General features: G+C 40.7%; 1 protein-coding gene across 1 annotated transcript in view; it reads right to left on the bottom strand.

Moving 5' to 3' along the window:
- Positions 1–19,236, bottom strand: part of thsd7aa (thrombospondin, type I, domain containing 7Aa) — a gene marked incomplete at both ends in the record, with an annotated part of 135,233 nt that overhangs the window by 17,005 nt on the left and 98,992 nt on the right. Inside the window, 11 exons of the mRNA XM_079175485.1 lie at positions 70–243; positions 2,831–3,005; positions 3,907–4,052; positions 12,222–12,339; positions 12,433–12,548; positions 12,704–12,845; positions 14,242–14,395; positions 15,803–15,936; positions 16,472–16,650; positions 18,025–18,291; positions 18,596–18,790. Of these exons, the coding sequence (XP_079031611.1) occupies positions 70–243; positions 2,831–3,005; positions 3,907–4,052; positions 12,222–12,339; positions 12,433–12,548; positions 12,704–12,845; positions 14,242–14,395; positions 15,803–15,936; positions 16,472–16,650; positions 18,025–18,291; positions 18,596–18,790 (1,800 nt within the window). The remainder of the gene's footprint in view (positions 1–69; positions 244–2,830; positions 3,006–3,906; positions 4,053–12,221; positions 12,340–12,432; positions 12,549–12,703; positions 12,846–14,241; positions 14,396–15,802; positions 15,937–16,471; positions 16,651–18,024; positions 18,292–18,595; positions 18,791–19,236) is intronic.

The raw sequence follows: 19,236 nt of genomic DNA, 5'->3' as shown, positions 1-19,236 counted from the left end.
GGGTGGAATATGCCTCTGTGAATCACTTTATTGTCATTTTGAGTTCCAGCAGGACTCTGCCAGACTGACCTGTACACGGCCGAGCCTCCAGCTCCTGTTCTGGACACTGCAGCAGGTTCTCTGGATCCTGGGCCACCACGGCTCGAGATCGGACCTGGACCGAGCCGAAACCCAGGTCATCCCCGCTCACGCAGCTTAGCTGGCACGGGCTCCAAACAGTCCAGTCCGTCAGGTAGCATTCTCCTACAGATCGTACAGGAAGTTGAGAAACCAAAACTCTAAATCCCCATGCTGCATTTAAAGGAACATAACTGATTTTGCTAACGCTAAAGCAAGTACATTTGGTGGGGCCATAATTAATGTTTTAAGCATCAAACACCCTTGCTACCATTCTTTTTACACTTGACAATTTCATAAATTGAATTAACTGGACTGTCCTGGACTCATTATACAATCAATTCCAATTGCTTCTACTTTGCTCACCATTAAGTCACTTTTCAGCCACTTTCAATAAATACAACACAATAGATTCTTGACATTGTAAACAGTAGTTCGGCATATGAATGACTCTGATCTTTCAGAGCTTTCAACTGCATCGTCACGGTGAGACAAGAGAACTTCTTCCATGATAACTGAGCCAAGTGCATCCACTGACGGAGATGTGGTTGAAAGCATAAAAAGTAATAAGTGAACCTTGAGTTGTCTAAATTCATTACTACCAGGAAACTTCCTGCAGATATTTCATAATAAAAGCAGAAAGGGATTTTAGACTTTCAATGTATAAATCATTTGAAGGAAACGTTGAGTTTCATTGACCGTAGCTTAACAGCGACAAAGAAATCAAATGGAGTGGAGAGAATTATTGAACGGAAACTATTACTGTTATAAAGAGAAACTGAGAGCAGCAGAATGACCATGACAGTGTGTTGCTGTACTGTGGAAATGTATGAAGTTCATTTATCAAGACAACAGCCCAAAGAGTGAGGAAGTGTTGCTTTTGCTTTGACAACTAAACAGGAGCCGATCAGGAAACGTGGAGGTTTACTAAAATATAGAATATGCTTATAAAACAGGCGTTAGACAATAGGCCTATTTCAAATCAAGGTCTGATTTTAATGGCACTTCACATAACATGCGTCTAGTTGTGCCAATTTTCCACATTTGAACTGGAAAGCCTCCAATCAGCACTTGAGCCACACAAGTACTTTGAGGACTAGAAGATTGGTCGTCATTACGAAGTGTATTTTTACCCTGATCCGTGAGATGTTTGAAAGCTGAGGCAAAACAGGAAAACTGGATGATTTTGTATCTTTAAAACTCCTGCAATCTTAAAGATATCATAGAAGATATGACACATTTCATTCAGGTACAGGTGTATCCATTCAAATATCAACTCCACTTACTTGCAGTGGAAGGTTGTGTGGTGGGACAAAGGTCAATTATAAAAAAAGCATGATCCATTTTTCATTAATATCACCTGTCCAGAAGAATCCCATTCTGAGCAAAGAGAAGATTCTCTGTATAATAGGTTACACCGTTCCCTTTGTGATGTCAAGGTAGATTTGAGCATATTCCTACACATTCAATTAATCACAAAGCCAGCAGTCCAAAAGAAAAATCATTTGATAAAAAGTAGAATCACATTTTCTGTCTATTAAACTAGTTTTCCATCAACGTGAATGGATGTCAGAATGGACACAGGAACCCGATCAGAGAGTCCTCTTTGACCTTGTGGTCTTCACTAAGCCACTTAACTTGATTACACCCACACGCTTTCCAAGCTGGAGTAGTCGGTGTAAGTATCCACGTGTACTCACACACTTTTATACACACACTGCAGCTGCTGTGAACATCAGCGTTGCATTGTGTGGCACACTGGAGCTCTTGAAGCTCCTATAATCAAACACACTCAACAATAAGTGCGTCAGCCGTCAGGTCTGTTGTTGTTATTGTGAAAGCCTAGAATAAGCATTATTGGTGCTACTAGAGATGATGAATACGGTTCTATTTTGATGTTGTCTTACCAGTAAACAACATCATACTGTCTAAGCCTGGATGTCATTTCAACCTTGAATTAGTCACGCCCGAATTGTTTTAGAATCTGGCCACCTTTCTGCCTTTTTTGGCTTTCCGTCCATAGTAAAATTAGACAAATCAATGCTGCCGTTCTCTTTTTGTTAACATTGTTGAGGATGTGGTTGTCTTGTTTGTAATCAACTTTAATGGAATTGTTGATGAACAAAAAGTGAGTGTTTCGCATCGACATTCAGTGTGAGCCGTGCAAAAAGGATGTATAGGATAAATAGGAATGCATCGTGTCCTCCCAGCAGACAGCAACAGGTGGAGCACAAACCCTTGGATGCATCACTGTATCAAGAAGGCATGATGACAAACAGAGGATCCAAACATTTTGTAGGATTGCCATTGTGTTCATTTCACCATTGACTCACGAATATGTGGGATACGAATTACAGCGCTACTTTTCGTGGGTATAAGTACGGACAGTGAACTAGAACAGCCTGACTGTGATATTTACAATAGAGAGTTTTGGTAATTTTACTGTTTGCCTTCGTGTTTTCATTTCCTCTTTCACAAAAGGTGGGCTGGGCCTTTCTTTACAACCTCCCTGATCATCTTACTGCGGAGTTCTTTTTAGCAATGTTGCCGCATTCTTATTATCGCATTTTTATTTGATTTTCTCCAAATGTACATGAGACCAAAGTTGTAATCATTTTGAATAATCCCTCAGTTGTCTGGGAGAAGGATTGATGCAGGGATGATACCTGTAAACTTTATTTCACTATTCACGCTTTATGTATTGTATTCTTACCTGGACAGGGTACAGTGCAGGGCTCCTGCAGGACGATGTGGGCGTCTCCGTCCACCGAGGGCTCCAGATCTCCACACAGATCATCGTCCACCAGGCTGCTTTCCTGCTGACCTGAACCGTCCGACACAAAGCACGACACGTTCCTGAAGCGCAGTCCTTCTCCACACCTCGCCCCCTGACGAAACATAAAACAAATACATGCATAGGTTCAGTACACCTTTGTATGTGGGGTATAATGAACTCAAGCATCAAATGCTATCATACAGAGTTAGCTAGCAGTTTACACTAAAATGATCCAGCTGGGCCTTCAAAAGATTGAACGTTTCTCTTCTAAGCTCTTTGTAATTGCTTTTCAGTTAAAAAAAACAGCAACTATGAGCCGCTGGCGTCCCGCAGCATGTCAAAGTAATGGACTTCCATTGTAAACGGACTTGCATTTGTATATCACCTCTAGTCTTCTGATCACTCTGAGCACTTTACACTACTGCCGCCTTGTAAAAAGATGCTTCAGGCAAGGAAAAAAAACAATGTTGAAGGTGAGGAAGGAAATAGGGAAGAATAAGAGGGAAAACAAGTAAAAGAACAGAGAGTGAAAAGAAGAAAGCCAGAAACATTGTCAATGTATTGTGACCTACAGCTTCTAGGCTGTGGTTGAGAGTTGTTAATTAAAGTAAATATTATGAAATTACAGTTTAAAATCACAGCCCATGTTCTGTTATAAGTTCCAGTTTGTATAATGATTATACAGGAATTTTTACAACATCACATTATTCATTGCTACATAGTTCTGAATCCAGTATATACTGGAAATATAAAAATGTATACGGGTCTGTTGATATGGGATTTTAAAGGTTGAAACAATATCAATATATTTTGGACCGGAGTATTTTCACTGATAATCAATATTTCTAATATCAGAAGGATATAATGGTCTCTGTAGTCATGTAATCTTTTCATGCCAAATTTCTTTAACAATTCTGAATACTGATGCTCGTACTGTCCCTATATTGAAGTGAAGCGGCTCAGACAATATATAGAAAAATGGAGTCTTCTGATAGACAGTAGGACGGACTGACCTCAGACTTGCATTCGGACCAGAAGCTGTATCTCCAGCTGTAACAGGGCTTCACAAGACAGGGCTTCCACTGCTCCATCTGGGACAGACAGGGCCTGCCGTCACCCTGGGGAGCCTGGATCACTGTCCGCCTCCTCCACAGCTTGCCTGCAGAACAGCAGATAAAAAGAAGACAAAAAATAATTATGTATTCATGAGGACGTTGCCTGAGATGAGGAAGACAGTCAGGTCAAAGCAGCTGGAATTGTGTGGGTGTCGAGTGATTTGGAATACTACATTGCCAAGGTGACCTCTGGGCCTTTCACCACTGTAGCTACAGTAGATTCTCTAATCAAAGCTGGTATTAAGATGATGGCCAGTCTCTAATGAAGGGGAATGACAGCGAAATCACTCTTGTATTACTCATGTTAAATTCAGCACCATCAACATTTACTGTCATGTCATTCTCACAACACTGTACAAATGCACAAGTAAAAAAAAACTCAAATGTAAAGGCACAAATCAGTTTAACTCAAAGGGGCTGGTGAAATGAATGAAAACAGTATTTCTGTTATTGAAGAGCGCATATTACACTGAATGTATCAAGACAACAGATAAACATGGAGGACGGGTTAAGTTAGCTTCTAACAGAAACCATAAATACAAATCAAACACCCCTCACCCAAAGAAACAGGCCGTATAGGTCGTCTGTGCAAGCAGGTTAATACGACTTATTTACATTTGTTGTTAAGAAGCAACCTTTAGTGGCTGTATTCACTATGACTGGAGTAAGGCAGGAAGGTCGGGGTGGATAAACAAACACAAGACTTAACCAGAGTTAGCATCACTGGGCTGGGATTTTTGTTTGGGTCATTTTGAAATCTAGCGTTCTCTAGCAGGTTTCTGATTCTCAACTCATCACATACGAACGCACCGTCCCAGTTTTGAACACATTGTTATTGTTATGAATTCATGAAAACTACTTTAGGTTCAGGAAAAGGTCATAGTCTAGGTTCAAATAAATTAAGTCAATAAGTCAATTTTGACTTGGTGTCAAACGGGACACAAACAGCGTTCTACTGGTGTAGAACGCTGGGTACTCCTGTGTCTCCATCCCCCTGCCTACGCGGACTTTGTCGCTCTTCATCCTGTGTCACATGACTTCCAGCGTACTTACTCTGAGCGTCTAGAATGACACGCTCAAAAGCAAAAACAATACTGGTGATATGGCAAAATGACAGATTAGAAAACGGAGATTTCTTACAAAAACATAACAAATATAATTAAGAAATCTGACAAAAAGGCTTAATTTCCTCTGATGAGGTAATTAAAGGCCACTACTTGAGTATTTCCACTAAGCTGCACAGCAGCCACCAGAGAAACACTGAGGTTGTTGTGGGCAACTCTCATCATTCAATGATGTCTTAATGTCTACATTTTCTGCAAACAAGGTCCATGTTGTGTAGTGTTATGCATCAGAGTATTGACCTCCACTGTAATGACACCTGATTTTGTATCATTTTTTTCTCTACATTTCTCCAGTAACCGTATTATTCCAAGGAATACAGTCTGAATTCCTCTTTCATGTTCTTCTGTCCCAGGGCAATAATTCAACACTTCTCTTTTAGCTGACTTAATTCATGGTGCAATTTTGGAGCTTTATCATACTCCCTGTAGCCATTTTGGAATATTCAGATTCCTTTGTTGTGTTAAAATTAAACAAGTGACTGTCTTAGGTTGGAGGATATGACTGGGGAGGATGGTAGGAGCGCCCTTCACCAAATTCACTCTGCATTTCAACATCTGCCCCAGGGGAGGGATGTGAGAAAACTCTCAATTAGCTGCTGTCTCCAAGGGAGTGCATGTGGTTTTGGTCCACCGTACCACCTAAAACTAATACTACATTCAGCGATAATACTTCAAGTGACATAAAATAGGAAAGTAGGTATCATAAATCACAGAAATTTGTGTATTCAAAAGTACAATTTGCGAAGCATTAATAATACAAATGGGTAATTTCATAGTTTTCTTTTAAGGGGAGACAGTAAATGTAAAATAGTTTGATTTACTTCAAAATGGGTTTTTTAAGAGCTATAGACCCCTTTAAAGAAAACATTGACTGTGATTGTTCAAATACATGCAGGATTGATTAACATGATCTCCGGTATTGTTATTGGCATGTCACTGGGTGATGTTTCCCCAGCAGCAGGTCTCACCAGCTGCCAGCTCATCTTCCAATAAACCAACCAATCTGCATGAAAAAAGCTCATTCTAAAATCCTCTATGACTATCATGAAAGAACAGCTTCTAAGAACAGGTTTAACCTTAAAGCTGCATTTGGAAACTTTTGTGAAAATAACTTTTTATCATATTTGCTCAAACTGTCACTATATCCTGACAGTAGTAGATGAAACAGATAATCTGTGAAAAATAACATGTTCATCCGCCTCCTTTTACAGTCCCTAATGAGAAGATTCCACCGTGGCCAAAGAAAAACAACCAATCAGAGCCAATGGGTCTCTAATTCAGTATCAATTACTGCTCATGAAGCTTGTGTTATCCCATTAAAACAGTCAAACTGGGCAGCGCTTATCGACTATGAATCAAGATTCTGTTAGTGAACCTAATTCTCCCAAGAAACATATTCAAGTTTACTGTTTCGCAATGAAATCAGAAAGTTTGTGACCCGGCTGCCACATTGAAAACAGTTGAGCCAAAACCAAGCACCGCCCACCAGAGCAAACCTTCTCATATTAATTCATGTTTGATCAGCACTGCCTAGTTTCACAGTTTGATATGGGAGCAGGAGCTTCACGAGAAGTGCTTGACGCTGTGTTTGGGACTCCTCAACTCTGAATGGTTGTTTTCCTTTGGGCCCAATGGAATTGGGATTAAAAGGAGCCAAAGCAACTGGATTTCATCCCAGATTATCTGTCTTGTGTACTTGAGTCAGGATATAGTGTCAAATATGACAAAAAGTCACTTTTATTAAAATGACCAACAGAACAAATACAATTCTCAAGTGGTCTAGGGCTGATTCTGCGGCCGATCGACCCGGTCACAGCTTTTTTCTGTCCTGGACAGCAGAGTCGCTGCCCATCTTTCGGCGCAGGCTGAAAACTCACCTCTTCAAGAAGTACTACCCTGAGCCTTCCTCTTAGCACTTATTGTATTCGTACTGGTTTGTTTCTGCACTGTACGTTTGCTCTGGTTTATGCTCTTAGATGCTTGTTTAAAAAAGGAGATGCTCTTATGACTTCTGGTGACTAGTAGTTCTCTTGAATACCGATGTTGAATACACTTATTGTAAGTCCCTTTGGATAAAAGCATCTGCTGAATAACTGTAATGTGATGTAATGTACTTAACGCCGTCAAGAAATAGTCCAGCATTTGGTAAACTATTATTTATTCACCTTTTTCTGATAGTTAGAAGAGAAAATTGACATGAATCTCTTCAGCTAGAGCAAGGAAGCAAACAGCAACACATTCAGTAAATAACACATCATATCTAGTTATCTAGCTAGCTGCATTAAATGATTGCTCGACCCCCCGGGACAGACAAAAAATGTAAAAATGGTAAAATGGACTGTACTTGTACTTGTATAGCGCTTTTCTAGTCTTCCGACCTCTCAAAGCGCTTTAACACCACATTTCATCATTCACCCATTCACACAGCATCCATACACTATAGGCACAGCTACGGGAGCAGCTTGGGATTAAGTGTCTTGCCCAAGGACACATCAACATGGACTAGTGGACCCGGGGATCCTCTAATTTAAGGACGACCCTGCTCTACCACTGAGCCACAGTCTCCCCCAAAAGCTGTCAAAGCGAAAGTATTACCTTAAAAATTACCCACTTACACATCCTGCCCAAATCTCAAGTGAATCTGTTGGAAGTTTTTTAGCATCATGTTTGTGTGCTTCTTTGTTCTCTGGTTTTATTGCAGAAGCCCTACGCCGACAGGAGGCAGTTATCACCCTCCATTACGATTTTCATGCTTCAGCAGTCTCCCTATGGCAGTGTTTGGGGTTGAGTGGTGGGTGGCAGTGAGGGCTGCTGGGTAAAAAAAAAGGCATGTGCCAGCTGTCACTATCAGTGTTTGGCTGGAGAACACACAATGTCATGATTATCTATGCACACAGGTTGGACACATCCAGGAAAATAGCTGTGTTTCTACACCGCCTGATTGATAACAGCACCTTGCTGCTTCCAGGTATGAACATTTATTTGAAATCATAAATCCAGCTCATTGCTATTCCTGGCTCCAGAAAAGAAACGAACCCTTCCAGGAAAGTATGTCCTCGCAGCAAGCCTGGAGTTAAAAAGAAACACAGGAAGGACAGCGAGGAAGTCCTCTGTTCCTTTGGCCTACCTGCTGTTTCTCCGTACGAGGACAAAAAATCCTTCTCACCTGGGGACAGATTAAGGTTACCACAGTAGCTAAAGCCTGTATTGGTTTCATATCTACTATCTGCTCTTGTTGCTTCTGGCAGCTGCTCTTCTCAAGGACTCGTGGAGAGCAGAGTGCTCCCTGAGCCCCAGAGCACACACTCGTAATGGACCGCCAATCAATGGCCTGATCCTATGGAATTACATGCACAGACATTATTATCCCTCACTCAGTTGGTTTAGGGCTATAACATCATTGTTTCTCACATCATGAAGCGTTTCTGGTTTCCATCATTACCGGAGGAGAGGCTGACCACTGAGAGCTGATCACTGCAGCAGCTAAGTAAGCAGGTTAGCAAATGATGTGGGAAGAGGTAGCATTGGATTCGTTAAAGGGCCAGTGTGTAGTTTTTCAGGGGGATCTGTTAGCAGGAATGGAATATGATATTCATAAGTATAGCCCCTTTCACACAGAGATTCCGCAATACTGCCATAGAGAAGATCTGCCGTTAAGCCGGCTTTGCTTTTTCAAACTGAACAAAGCAACGGCTGCATAATGCCACCCCAGTGTGTGATTGCAGAACAGCGGCATCATGGGAGCAGTAGCGGCTTGACATTCAATACAACGGCATCGACGTCTACTATAATGTTTTTATTAGCTTAGAATAAACACTTCATATCTACATTGGGAGTGGGTCCTCTTTATGGAGTCGGCCATGTTGAACCACCATGTTTCTACAGTAGCCCAGAACGGACAAACCAAGCACTGGCTCTAGAGAGAGCCTATTGCGTTCATACGGCACGATTATGAAATTGCAGTAACATGAGCCACAGAGTACATCGGTACCGTAAGCCGCCAACTGACTGCCGTTGTTCCTAAAGTAGTGTTATTACGGTAAGAAGGTCCTCTGAGTGACGAGAACAGCGTTACCATGGTTTTGCACTCGCCGGCTCATGTTACTGCAGTCTTGGAGAGGGAGGATTGAGAGGAAGTGTATTCAGTTACATGCAATCTGCAACCACAGCACTATGCCACCAAATCCTACATACTGTCCCTTTACGTTAAAAATGTTGTTATTTACGTGGTTTCTCGAGTAATCTGTATTGAGACTGTACCTATAGGACACCTGGTTGAGATACCTGCCTGACTCCCATATGAAACAATTCACTGCGGTATATAAAATTGTATATACAAATGTAATACAGCTAATGCTGGTAAGCTAAATAGGCCAATGGAATCACAGATTTAAGAGCTCTCCAGAAGATCATGAGTCAGATGAGGGATGAATATGTTTTTTCTTTTGGGAATTTAAAAAGAGAGGAGTAGTCCTGGCTGGATATTTTAAAGCTAAAGTATTTCCAAGACTGTAGTGTTTCCAGAGCAAGCATCAACCATTAAACCTCTGCTTTTAGCAAACATGGACAAGAAGTCTTTGAAACGCAACTGGGCATATATCTGCTGATGCAGATCACATGATATGATTGGACGCTCCACAGCAGCTACTAAATATACCTTGTGTTGAAATCGATTTCTCTACTAAGTATTTCATTTCTGAAAACCAAACAGCAGCCATCAACTTCCTTATTCCCAAATCCTAATTGTGTCATGATGATAGTTGTGTTAATGCAGTATGGTAACATCTTAAAGCGGGTCTCTACTGATTTTGCATATACAAATTGAATACCACTCATGCAGTGAGAACTGTGCAATGCCCTTTGCAACATATCCTTATACAACTGTACGTAATGCTATCCTATGAAAACGCAATTTCTTCCTACGACTATCCAGTAACACGATCAGTGCACCTGTACAAGTACCTGTAGTGCAGAACCTGTTAAGGCAACAAAGCTACTTGGTTAGGTTTAGGAAAAGATCATGGTTTGGCTGTTACTTAAGTACGGAAGTAATGTGACAAATAAGTCAACTGATGTCTGGTTTCACATTACACAGTACAAATGGTAAATGGATGTACTTGTATAGCGCTTTTCCAGTCTTCCACTCAAAGCGCTTTAACACTACATGTCATCATTCACCCATTCACACCCATTCATATACTAATGACAGGGCTACCATGCAAGGTGCCACCTGCCCATCAGGACTAACTGACATTCATACTACATTCACACACCGTAGGCACAGCTACAGGAGCAACTTTGGGGTTAAGTGTCTTGCCCAAGGACACATTGACATGGACTAGTGGAGAAAAGCTAAATATTTTTTTCGGATCATGGTTGATTTTTCTGAGCTTTTGCACCGCAATTAAAGGCATGAACCAGTCACGTTGTGTGGAACGGACATATTCAAAATGTACACGATAGTGTACAACCACTCGGGGGCTCCGTAGTCCGAACCAAGACGGCAAACTGTATTATTCCCTTCAGTCTTGGCAAAGGCAGCGTAGACCAGATCCCCTCCCTCCATTCTTAGCTTTCATCATAAAAGCCCTAAACAAATATACTGCCTAACTGTTTAACAGAGGGAACTCAAATTTACTCGAAACAATAAAATAGCTTACAATAGCTTCGGCTATACAACAATGTACTTCAGACAGATTGACAAACGTTGCTCTGGGTCATTAGGATCCCAGTAGTTGGTCCTTTGCATGGGGGCGGATCACAGTTTTCGATTATTTTATTGGCTTAAAATTCTGTAAACAACTCAAAGAACCAATGACTACACTGCCCACACTCTGCCGGGTTCAAATCTGTGGGAATTGCGCAAATCGGCCGATCACAGGCTGTGTTAGGTTCAAATACATCCCGTAAAACTGAAATTCTGACGAAAATTAGCCATATTTTACAAGTTTTTATATGGCCCAGGCTCTCAAAATGATGCCAAACTTCTGTATTAGATAGATTGAACGCTATTAATGATAAAAGAAGTGACATATATAGATATATAGTATTTAAAAGTACAATAAGACAGCGATATGTGCGCCTTCCAAAATCAAAATTGACGTTGGCTGACCTCAGCTGACCTGTACACCGGCATTGATTTCTCAGGCATACTTTACTCTATCAAAGCCAATTTCTTTTTTAAAAGGACTGCTGACATGTTGTGATATGGTTTGGGAGAGTTTAGGCCAGCTTCTGCATCATTTAAAATCAATAAAAGTGCTTTTTAGGCACAAAAAAAAGGGGAACCTGAACATTTTCAATTTGAGCTGTGTGTAACATTCGTTTTAGCATTTACCAGTAACATATACAATGATATGTACACATATTAACAAAGCTCACATTTATTTGTGTTATTTTGCCATTTCAATTATTCAAATAGACCTTGTAGTTAGCGAGATAAGCCCCTTTGCGTAAGGGTAGGACATTTTAGAGCACAGGGCTAAAAATAGGCCTAGGGTTCAATTAACCTTTGATTGAAAAAGTGTTGCAATTCACGCAAATTTGCATCTCCTCATGATTGTAGCTCAGTGTGGGCTTGAAGTTTTCCTTTTTAACAGACAGCCTACATTGCAAACTGGAACCATGGAGTTTGAAGACCTAGATATTTATCAGGCAGGCAGGGTTGAATTAGTAGAAGCTATTGGTTGCATAATGGGCTGTGTGGTATTTATTGAGGTTGACCTATACTAGGATCAAAATGTTAAGATATATCAGCTCTTGGTGCTGTATACTCTCAACAGTCCCCTGGGTGCTCTCTGGTTATCGATAACATCTCTCCCAATTTATTGTCATTGTCATGTCTGTCGGACTCATTGATCCTTTATCTGAGGTTTGACTGACGTTTGTGCAAGTTAGAACCTATAACCCCTACCATGGCCATGGTAATGGCTGAACGTCCCGCCCTTCCGTCAGTTTCATCATGGATCTATAATATTGTCAACCAAAAGAGTTGTTCATGGGATGGCTCACTAGTTGCGGAGTGAACAAAATGAGCTGGGTCCGACCCGTCCCCCTATTTAAATTAAACAAATTGTCTACTGCACACACCTGCCAGCCCACAGGCATGGGTGCACTCAGACCATGGTGACCATTCGGAAAGCTGGCAGTTGACGGGACATTCCACAATACAGGAAGAGTTCATCTGCCATTTCCTCTCCAGGCCCAGCTGCAAGAGAAAACATGGTTTTAGCTACTCTTTGACAAAAACAAATAAACAGTGGCTTTGACAGAAAAAACGAAAAACAAAACGACAACTCACCTCATTACAGAACTTGAGGTCTACAGATTTGCCGTCGCTGCGCACACAGTCCAGCATGCGGGTTTTGATGCCGTTTCCACACACTGCTCTCTCACTGAGCTGGCAGGTACTCCAATCTACATGGAGACGTTTCATCAGCAAAAACAACTCAGAGACAAACAGCCTCATGCACCACCAACATTAAAACGCTTTTAATGCAAAGAGTGTGGCTTCATGTTAATTAGCCTGCCTCTGATAAATGCATAGTGTTGACGCTCTATATGAGTCTCACCAGTGATGTTGTAGGAGTAGTGGAAGCAGTTGCTGTTGAGTTTGCAGAGCTCCGTCTCTTGAGTCGGAGGACACTCCTTCTCCTCTCCAGGCTGTCGGAGCGGGTAAGCGCTCCTCTCTCGAGAACTGTTCCCACTGCATGGCTGAGGACCAGAGAGAGGATCATGACTTAATCAGCCATACTGCTACAGTACTTGTACAAATAGACTTTGTTAATGTCCTCATCGCCATTAAATATTTTATTAAAATAAACACCTTTCACAAATTTTTCCTTTCACATATTTAAAGATGATGTTTTTTTTGCGTTGTGCCTACTCATGTTCATGCAACTTCATTTCAAGCATTTCATTAAAAAGAGTAATGTATGCACACTGACTCCAAAGCACAAAACCCTGATCAAGATCTGATTGGGATCAAAACAACAAACACATTTTGTAGAGGGACAACAGTGAGCAGAGACTTTGATTGGTCCCTCCCCTTCTGCCACAGGTAGGAACTGATTTCAACTCAAACACAAAAAAAAAACAGAAAAGTGATTCAGTCTATATGTGAGTAGACTTTCAGGTTTTGCATATTTGTGCTCAAACTAATTAATTATCACTATTATTATGCAGACGACACCAGTGAGTGTGATTTAGGAACTGACGAATCTCTGTAAATTGAGACCTGTATTAAATGTTGACAAAACCAAAATGATGTGCTTCTCAAGGTCACAGAAGACAGCTGATGATGTGTATCAGATTGTTAGTTTAACTGATAAGTTAAATGGTTAACGGACTTGTATTTATATAGCTCCTTACTAGTTTTCCGACCACTCAAAGTACTGTACATTTCATGTCAACATTCACACACACACACACACACACATTCATACACCGATGGCAGAGGCTACCAACACAAAGTTCCACCTGCTCAACAGGATCTAAACAAATGCACATTCACACACACTCACACACTCCTGTTAGTGAGCAACATTGATCATTTGTTGGTTGATGTATTTGTATTAAGTTTGTTAATTGTCTCTTTTATGTGAAATGTATGTTTTTCTAACAAAATGCTGATATATTTTTTTATGTTTTTGGAGTTTTTATGTGTGAAACTTTTATGCTGCGTTCTTGAACGCAAGACTTTGAGATTTTAAGGCTGGATGGAACTGGATAAATACAATTTAATTATAAAATAAATCATCAATATTACTAAAGTGAATGTGCTGTACTTAGTTGAAGCATCTTGTACTGACAGTCCGTGGCTCAATGGTACGGTATGTATTTTAAGCATAGACATCAGACGACAGCCTTGCAAATGGTGCCAGTGTTTTGATATTCTTTCTCGACTGTTTTGTAAAATTAAGGCTTCAAAAAAACATGTTTCATGTATTAGTCGTATTTCGTTAACGTGACATTGTGTTCTCTCATTTCCTCAACAGTCCATCTAGAGGTAGAAATGCTCATAAATGATTGTGAAAGTGTCAGTTTGAAGACTATTTACCTCATATGTGAACACAAAGCATTGACAGAGAAAGTAATATGTCATGTATACCAGTGGACATGGTTTCCAGGCTTCCCAGTCTGACAACACGCAGTCCTCTGGGCAGGGCAACCGGCTGTTGCGGGCCCCCATAGGCATCTCCTCTGGATCACACAGGTAGTCCTCCACCTGCTCAGAGGGCCCATCTATAGTGTTCAGCATACATCTGGACACAAGATGGGGATTCCAAGTTAAGAAACAATTGCAGTAACAAGTTCCTCCCATTGTAATTTGTTTTTGTTTCCCAAGACAGAATTTCTTTTTGAGAAACTGTCGTAGGGTTCTGACTGATAAATGTTTCAATATATTTTATATGTCATCACCGTTCCTTTTTGCCCTCTCAGGCGTTTGAGACATTTGTTGTTCTCCAAACTAAGCACTACAATTCTAACTTTCCAAATTTTGAAACAATGCCAAAGATTTGTACATTTTCTGAGTAGCTGCAGCTTCCTCGGGTAACTGAATGCCGAAGAAGATAGGCAACCAAAGAGGTTACAAATAACTTTCTTCAACTGAATCTACACTACGAAAGGGTTCTAAGAACAAAACACGGTGTACTCCCAGATTGGACAATGGCATAGTAGTGACCTGACAATCACAAGGTAGCCACACCCTAAAGTATACCCTGCTTTATATTCTACGTTTCTCTCAATAATCATTTACTAAATGAACATCATACTGTATTGAAGAAGACTTGAAAGATTGAGACCATAAACTCATGTTTACAATGTTTACTGAGGTAATAAATCAAGAGAGAAGTAGAGTCATCTTCTCATAGACTTCTATACAATCAGACTTCTTATGCAACCAGAGGAGTCGCCCCCTGATGGCCATTAAAAAGAATGCAAGTTTAAGATACTTCCTCATTGGCCTCACTTTTCTACTACTACTATTGGAAAGAAGCCTGGCCCACTGAGCTGATTATCAAGGCATCTAATGGCATATATTTTCTGTCTCATGTCGGTTTAATTTCTGAAATTCTCGGTTCAATTTCACATAAAAGTCACAATGTCAATCCTACTATGTGATACTTTTAATACTTTCAGCATGAGACAAATCTGAATTGAATGCGCTCAGATAAACGTAAAAGCTGCAGCACAAGGTTTAACATGTACAGAGACAGAGATAACAGACAGGCTTATCTGCAATACATGCAATATCTCAATCATCATCTCTTATGCACAAAGAACACAATATAAGTTGAATATACAAGATAATACTGTGATCCCATCTCCAAAAACAGAGGAATTTTAAAGTAAGCACTACTTTCATAAATTGACAACATACAATGTATAATTTCTCACCTGGAAGAATCTCTAAACTAACTAGAGTCACAGTAACAACTGTTACTTTGGGATCTACCCAAAGCTCACACAAGTCAGTTTATTCTTGATATAACGGGTGGGCAAAGAACACCTCTAGGATTTTAGGGCTTAATTGGCTAAATGCAGACTATGAATTGTAATTTAAAACTGAATGTAAATTGAATACATTAAAAACATCCACGAGAACACAAGTACTGACAAGAATGCAGAGTGAGAACATGACATGGTTTGACTTGGTTTTATCTTACCTGACTTTCCTGGTCTGAACACCTTCACCACAGTTGTCCTTCAGGTCAACACTGCTGACCTTCCACACACTCCAGGGCTCTGCCACCCAGACATACTGCCCACAGTCACTCAGGCACGGCACCACTTCATACACCTGACACACACAGACACATGACATTTAGGGTTTGATTCTGTACAGGAAATATGTCGTTTAGCAACAAACATTTTTTAACTGTAAATATATTTTGTTTCCTTAAACTATGGAACTGATCTGCAGTTATCATGAGGAATATTTATTGAGATCAAAAATGATTCACAAGAACAACATCAAATTTATACAATCATTCGTTGGACATTTATTATCACAATTTCACTAAACGCAACACAAACACAATTTTGGAATTGAAGAGAAGATCCAAGTTCCAAGATAACTGCTACAAAAAGGGGTACAAATATAAATTAAATAAAAATAAGCTTACCTGAGCCTGTGGATGGAAACCATTCATTCAGTAGAAAAAGGAAAAACAGAGAAAAGTGATTCAGATTATTGTACATTCAAGGCATTAATAAAAGTAACCTTCATCTGGCATTATAAATACATCAGACACATTCAACCTCAGAGAAGCATTCAGGCGTAATATTGTGTTGAAACATCACAATCACACCGTTTAAAGTGAGACCTCTCTCACCTGGTTGACATGGTCCAGTTTAGGGCACGGTCTTCCACCATTGTAGGGCTTTTCTCTGAGCCACTTTGAGCGAACCTTGACCCCACTGCCGCAGGACTTGCTGCAGCGCGACCAGTTTGACCACTCACTCAGTTTGCAGTCAGATGGACAGGGGATGATGCAAGCCTCCTCGATGTACCCTGTAACCAATCAGATGACAGCAGACTTATACATCCAAACACTATAACAACTGACATTCTTCCCAAAAAGAGACCACCAGCCTCGGTGCTAATCAGCGACTTCTTAAGCGAACATTCTCGCTATTACTCACTGATGGTGATTCCAGATTCAACCATATGATGCTTTCCCTGACTCCTGCCATAAACAAACCTAGCATCACTGATCTACAGCTGTAGCCAGAAGATACATCTATCAGCCAAAGGGAGCAAAAGCGTACTGCGAGCACAGTGCTCTCGAGCAAAAAAGAACCAATGCAGGACTCCAAAATCCGAGAGAAAGAAAGCACCAGTAGCGACTCTGAGTCCTGTATCTTTTTACAGTTACAGCCGGTTACCATCAAGCAGCCCCATACTGGGAGCAAAGCAAACACAGACACACTCGTTCCCCCGAGTGCTTCAATGTGTTCTCTCTTTTCCCAGCGCTAAGATGCAAAATACGACAGCGCTGTGATTCATAATTCTCCTTTCTCTCTTTGTTTTGGGCTGCTGGCAGCAATGCATTTTCAAGTTGTCCTGTCGATTGAGGGCGAATGATCTGAAATATTGGGACAGGATTGCTCATTGAAGAACAATTCTAGCCTACTTAACATATTTCAGTGAGATTATATATATAAAGTCTTCATATGATAAACAATAAATACAATTATTGTGAAGAAATGACTAGTATTCAGCTTCAAGGTCTGTATTTTTTTAGGTCCACATTTAAGATAAGTTACATCCAACAATAGGCTGATTGTCAGTATCTTCCCCAACAACACAAACAAGCCTCACAAAAGGCCAAGATTGTGTTCATGGTTGAACAAATCAAAGTTGACTGTTGGAAAGAGGAAGAGGGAGAATTCTGAATTCAAATTTGTAAACCCAGCCATTCAGTCCCCAGAAGAAATGTTGCCATTATCACTTTCTGCAAACCGGGGATATGCTGAATGTCCACGTTACTAAAGTGGTATGGGAAAATGGGTTAATGCTGAAATCCGTGGTGTATGCTAAAATATAATGTAACAGTAGAATAGTAGAAGAGCCTCTAAGTCAGCTAGATGAGTTATCAGCAATATCTATCAAACGTTTGCTAACAGTATCCACAATAAGCTATTGGTCATACTGGTCATACTTGTTGCAATCATTAATGACAGAGAAGTAATATAGATGGATTCACTATTTAGCTGGTGCATTCTTTGACTGACACACTTAGTAAAATGCTGTAACGTATAAACTCGTTTACCACTGGGAGTTAATGATTTGTTGTAATTTTAATCTGTGTTTTGCAATTGAATTGTGCTGTTAATGCTGGTGTTTCTAAAAATGGAGAGGGTTTTTTGAGCATGGACAACTCACCATGGCTGTTGCAGCGAGAGGTCTCCACTATGCGGTTGTCCTGGTCGTAGCACACCATGGCCTGGTAACGATATCCTTGGCCACACTCCTTGATGTCACCTTGGACTTTCATGCCCAGTTGACCTTCCATGCGGCCCCCTTCAGGTAGGACACAGTCCGACCAGTTGCCCACAGGCTGGGCGTTGTATTTGTTACATGGGCAGTACTGGGTCTCGCTCTGGGGGTACATCTGGTTGTTTTTACACTGGTCATGCTTTTTGCTCTTCCCTGGAACAAAAAAACCCAAACATTAACCCTTAACTTAATTAAGGTTTAGGTTAATTATGCCATTTCATGATTGTTGGTTCTTCAACAAGGCTTGGAGCCCCCAGCTGTTTCATTGAGGCAGCTTAGTGACCGCTCCCTGTGGAAGTGTAGAGATTTAGATATAGAAAAGAACAGGGTTGTTTGTAGCCCTCTCATATTACACAAAAACAAATTTCTAATTCAAAATGTTCTTCATATCCACTGATCTTCCACTGAAGATTGATGTAATCTGGAAGTCAGCTTGAAATCAAAGTCTGTCACTCACCGACTAGCATCCTCTTGCGGGTCCTGACACCCACGCAATCGGCTGTGCAGGAGGAGAATTTGGACCAGCTGCTGAGTTGACAGTCTTCCTGGCAGGGCAGCTGGCAGGGGTGTGTGAGAGGCGGCATGGAGCTGGCAAACTTAAGACAAGCTTCAACGTCTGCCTGCCCACCGTCCTGCTTCCGGCACGAAACAGCTACAGTGGTAAAGGAGTGAAGAGAATTTAATGAGGAGGGACACTTCTCATTTTGTAGGTCGTGGTCAACTTTGATGTAAATGATGAGAAGATAAGAGTCATCTGTTTGTCCACAGTAGATTGTTGGGTCTGAACACTCCAATATAATCTATACTTTCAGACAGTCGGCCCCAACCACCATCCAGTTTCCTCAATAAAACATGCTTTAATTCAGTACATAGAATGTGCTGTGCATTTTACACAATACTGGATGTGTAAACAAAAGGGACCGTTAGTATCACCTTCTACTGCTCCTCCTCCTGTGTGAGTCATTTGTTTAGAAAACAAATTGTGAGGATGTTGTTTATAATGTAACGTAAGTTGCAAAGAGCTATGTTCCTTTGGAAGTTTTGATCATTTAAAAAGTTGCTCCACGTTTAAATTAAAATGTCCGTCTCGTTTTTACT

Source organism: Pholis gunnellus (genome assembly GCF_910591455.1).
Source record: "Pholis gunnellus genome assembly, chromosome: 16".
NCBI lineage: Eukaryota > Metazoa > Chordata > Actinopteri > Perciformes > Pholidae > Pholis > Pholis gunnellus.
This window is presented reverse-complemented; position numbering and strand designations above follow the sequence as displayed.